A 5,431-nucleotide genomic window follows, 5' to 3' on the forward strand; every position below is an offset into this window, starting at 1 on the left:
GATAGAAGTAATGAGTATTTCTTCGGAGTGAGAAATACCACTTAAATGGAGTCAACGTGTTTTAACAACTGTTAAATAGTTACGAGGAAACACTGAAGGACAGATGCGAGGCAACCTCAGTATTCCCAGCTACGTGATACTGGTTACTCTTATATGTGTTGTGTGAGTAAATTTCCCCAGGCAGGAGCATCACTTCCCCGCCGCTCGCTGTGCTGGAGGAGACAGCGACATGGGCGTCACTCCTCTCCTACACACCCGAGGGCCAAGTTGTGTGCCTTAGACGGGTCTGGCAAGCATCAAGACAGCGCCACCAGAGCTAAGATTAACACAGTAACTATGTATTCCTTACTTCTCCTGGCGGTGGTGGTCGTGGCTGGTCAGCCTGTGACTGAGGAGCCTGCCTTGGAGGAGCTTCGCTCTGCAGTGATCGTCTCCCAGTTAACGTTATCCCAGACAACAGAAGTCTTGGCAGAGCTGCTAACTGCTTCACGACAACGCAACTCCTTGCCCTCAAGGTAATTCCTGCATATGAGGAAAATATTTTGACAAATTACGTTTTGCACAATTCGTTACATATATGATATTCGGTTCATGTCACACAAGTGTTTGCAGACAGAACCGTTCGAAGAGGTTTAGTTGGTCAAAACCTTTTCGACAAATATTTAAAAAAAAAATTAATAACTGATAAAGTCAGTTTAAATTGTTCGAAATAACATTTTATTGCTGCCATATTATTATAATATGGTGTTAATCTTAACTTGGTTTGGCAGAGTTAGGATACATTGGTAATGTACTTTTGTTATGGAGCAGTTTGTTGTTAAGTAATATATGATTACAGATTATAAGTTTTCTTATTATTCACTTCAATAAGCAATATTATGTAAAAATACAAATGATAGGCAGAATGGTGTTCTGTATGTGATGTTTCAATAATTTCCTTGACTGTGATGATGACAACACTGAACATTTACCATACCTCAAAGGGAGTCGTTGACTTGTATTAGAGCAACGAGACAATTTTGTTCATCCATCTGTTCCGATACACAACCTTAAAATGTGTTTTGTTCATGCTCAGCGTATTGTTGTTCCAGGTCCGACCTGCCCTTACCCATACACTTTGGTTCTGGACAAGTGCTTCTACTTTAGTCCACACACGGCCACGTGGGAGGCAGCGCGTAGGCACTGTCAAGGAATGATGGGCGACTTGGCCACACCCAAACACCCCTACGCCATCAGGTCATTCCTACTGGATGTGGCCAAAGTAGAAAGGTTAGTATGGGATGGAGGGGGAAGGGGGGACGGTGGGGTACTCACCGTGTTGTGCTTCTATGGTCGCACGTCAGCTCCTTGTCTCGACTTTCGATTTTTTTAGCTATGATGCAATGACTGTTTTATACTGTTTACTCGTCATTTTTACAGTTAAAACAGTACAGTTTGTTGAGTGTATGTAGATAATTTTAACAAGAGCTAAGTCTAACACACACACACACCACAATTATTTACAACTGAAGAAGTTCTTCCTAGACGTTTCTGACTCGTCTGTGTGTCCAAGATTCTATCTGTTCTTACGCGTATTTTTTAATAAGAACATTTAATCGTCATAAATTATCACTTCAGAGTCTACCTCACATATCACCGACGCCCCAAACTGCTGTTGATTTATCATTTCCTCCACCGAACACCTTCACTTAAACAGCAGACTTGAGACCCACTATTGTAGGTCATTTATGATTATTACACTTTAACTCTCACATCAACGACGTTCAGTTGTTTCCCTGCTAGAAGCTGAATTCTGCCACTTATTCGTAATTACTATTATTGCACAAAGACATCACATTAACGTGATATATCAGTGAGGAACATCAGTAGATGTTATGAGGATTTTTTGGGAGTACCCAGCGCCTAGGTTCGAATCCTCTTCCTGACTCCTGTTGATTTTCTCATTATTATTATTATTATTGTTATTGTTACTTTGACATCTTGTCCTTTTAATTAATCAAAATGATTATTGGATACCAACTTAGGATGTGGCCTTCCTTGCCATTTACACTGTAGTGTAGGGTTTACCTGGCTATTTACACTGTAGTGTACGGTCTTCCTGTTCTATTTACACTGTAGTGTACGGTCTACCTGGCTATTTACACTGTAGTGTACGGTCTTCCTGTTCTATTTACACTGTAGTGTACGGTCTACCTGGCCATTTACACTGTAGTGTACGGTCTTCCTGTTCTATTTACACTGTAGTGTACGGTCTTCCTGTTCTATTTACACTGTAGTGTACGGTCTACCTGGCTATTTACACTGTAGTGTACGGTCTACCTGGCTATTTACACTGTAGTGTACGGTCTACCTGGCTATTTACACTGCAGTGTACGGTCTACTTGACTATTTACACTGTAGTGTACGGTCTACCTGGCTATTTACACTGTAGTGTACGGTCTACCTGGCCATTTACACTGTAGTGTACGGTCTACCTGGCTATTTACACTGTAGTGTACGGTCTACTTGACTATTTACACTGTAGTGTACGGTCTACCTGGCTATTTACACTGTAGTGTACGGTCTACCTGGCTATTTACACTGTAGTGTACGGTCTACCTGGCTATTTACACTGTAGTGTACGGTCTACCTGGCTATTTACACTGCAGTGTACGGTCTACCTGGCTATTTACACTGCAGTGTACGGTCTACCTGGCTATTTACACTGTAGTGTATGGTCTACCTGGCTATTTACCATTTACCCATAAACGGTGTGTTTGGTAAAGTTTCGGTCAATCAGCAACAACAGAAGGTTAAACACAAACTCATGGGGTTGTCTATTTAAATTCAAAAGGAACAAATGTCAATATATCTCGAAAAGCTTTTAACACGTCTGAAAATTGCGTGAATGAAAGTTAACTCATGCCTCCTAATTGTCCAGCTGACCCAAACATTTGTGTCGGGTCTCACCTTTTTGAAGCCTTTTAATAATGCAATGCCATTAGCATATTGCACATTTAAATTATGATTTACGAGGGCACACTACTCAAACTCTGTATCTAACACGATGTAGACAATTCCCGAAATATTATCTTTCCATAATCACAACACCTGCACCGCAAACGTACAATATTTAATATCTTCCCATGCTTACCAGACATATGTAAGCAGAAAATTACTGTACTCATAGTTCTTGAAAACATGAGGCAATAAATTAGATATGAGAGAAACTCTATGTAATGTTCCTAAAACTTACAATAACTACAAGCTAACATATTATATATATATATATATATATATATATATATATATATATATATATATATATATATATATATATATATATTTGATTTATTTGAATCTTGTTACAAAAAAGGAGTTACATATAGGTTACAAAGATGGTTATCATAGGTTGTCGAGTTCCTCCAGCTCCTCAGATGGCGGGCAGGAACCCTGGATGCAGTGCGCATTTCCCCTCTGTATCGCCACACTGAGGCGCTGGAAAAGAAAGCTGGCAGCTCTAGGGTCCCTTGTTGTTTCAAAGAGCCTAGAACCCAGTTCCTTCAAAAAACTGGTAGCACTTTTACCCCAGGCGCCGAGTGTCTCAGAAGCAATGGGGACAAAATTGTAGTGGTGATCCAGTTCTCTATACTTACGGGATTTGGCTGCTTCCCTGTGGGTGGCAGCGCCACCTGGTTGTGCAACACTGAGGTTAATGTAGGTGTTAGCCAGGGTTGATACGCACGTGTAGTCCCATACCAACTGCTTGCCATTCTTCCAGGGGTTCACTGTGATACCATCCGGGCGACCAATAAGAGCATCAGAGTTACGGGGCGTTAGGTAACGGGGCTCTCTTTCAGCTGGGCATCCAGCTGTGGTGAGGCTCCTCTTAATGATGTCGTTAACTTCACTGTGCCTCGAGTGCCATCCCCCTGTGCTTTGGCAGGTAGGCCATGGTGGCAGTACCTGTCAGCCACCACCTCGTTGCAAATACACCTATATCTGGTGTGGATTGGGGCAGCAAGGCGAAGGGCCACAGCAGTTCGGAGGGCGTGTGGTGTGAGATGCGTGCCAGTTGCCGACATTAGGGTTGCTAACAGGAAATCCCCTGCATGTGGTGCTGCTACTGCTGTGAGGCGAGCAATGTCGTGTTGTGTTGTTGCAGTACCCAGGCACTCTGCAGCAACTTGGTCTACAATGGGGCCATCCCAGCTAGATTGCTTGTGGGTTTTTGGGGATGATGGTTGAGATGATGGGCCTGCAGGAGAGGCCCACTCTGTGGCACAGCGTGTAAAATTGGGATCATGTACACCTGCCAGGTGATGTAAGTGGGCAGGTAGAATTTCCTTCACAAGGTCGTCGGATGCTGATAAGGAGGACAGGAAGGCTGGAACAGCGATTTGCGTTGCTGATTGAACTCCGAGGCCCCCAAGTCTTACGGGAAGAGAGGCTTGTTCCACTGTAGTTCATCAAGAGAGAGGTTAAGGGCTTTTTCTAGCATTGATTTCAGTAACCGGTCATACTCACTTAGTTTTTGGCTACTGTAAGATGGTGAACACCTCAGAAAGTAGGTTAACCTGAGAGGGACAGACATCTGGTGATGAGGTAGAGTGCATCATGAACATCAATATCCTCAATCCTCCCATCCATCCTCTTAAGGTCGGCGATTTTCTTATATATATATATATATATATATATATATATATATATATATATATATATATATATATATATATATATATATATATATGCAAACAAGCTTGAATGGTCCCCAGGACTATATACAACTGAAAACTCACACCCCAGAAGTGACTCGAACCCATACTCCCACAACTGGTATGTACAGGGACGCCTTAATCCGCTTGACCATCACGACCGGACATAAGGAAGTGATAGCCGAGGCTATATGAACCACTTCCCCGCCGGCACTCGGATGGTAATCTTGGGCATAGCATTTTATCAAATCACCTCATTCTTTGGGGCACACGTGAGGAACACAAATGCAAACAAGCCTGAATGGTCCCCAGGACTATATACAACTGAAAACTCACACCCCAGAAGTGACTCGAACCCATACTCCCACAACTGGTATGTACAGGGACGCCTTAATCCGCTTGACCATCACGACCGGACATAAGGAAGTGATAGCCGAGGCTATATGAACCACTTCCCCGCCGGCACTCGGATGGTAATCTTGGGCATAGCATTTTATCAAATCACCTAATTCTTTGGGGCACACGTGAGGAACACAAATGCAAACAAGCCTGAATGGTCCCCAGGACTATATACAACTGAAAACTCACACCCCAGAAGTGACTCGAACCCATACTCCCACAACTGGTATGTACAGGGACGCCTTAATCCGCTTGACCATCACGACCGGACATAAGGAAGTGATAGCCGAGGCTATATGAACCACTTCCCCGCCGGCACTCGGATGGTAATCTTGGGC

General features: G+C 43.2%; 1 protein-coding gene across 1 annotated transcript in view; it reads left to right on the plus strand.

The window, feature by feature from the left end:
- Positions 1 to 206: 206 nt before the first annotated feature.
- LOC123748144 (rheacalcin-2) overlaps positions 207 to 5,431 on the plus strand; it is a 22,080-nt gene continuing 16,855 nt past the window's right edge. Inside the window, 3 exon segments of the mRNA XM_069305723.1 lie at positions 207 to 504; positions 506 to 515; positions 1,092 to 1,268. Coding sequence (XP_069161824.1) covers positions 337 to 504; positions 506 to 515; positions 1,092 to 1,268 — 355 coding nt within the window. The 5' untranslated portion in view covers positions 207 to 336.

This window comes from Procambarus clarkii, chromosome 56, assembly GCF_040958095.1.
Source record: "Procambarus clarkii isolate CNS0578487 chromosome 56, FALCON_Pclarkii_2.0, whole genome shotgun sequence".
In the NCBI taxonomy this organism is placed as follows: domain Eukaryota; kingdom Metazoa; phylum Arthropoda; class Malacostraca; order Decapoda; family Cambaridae; genus Procambarus; species Procambarus clarkii.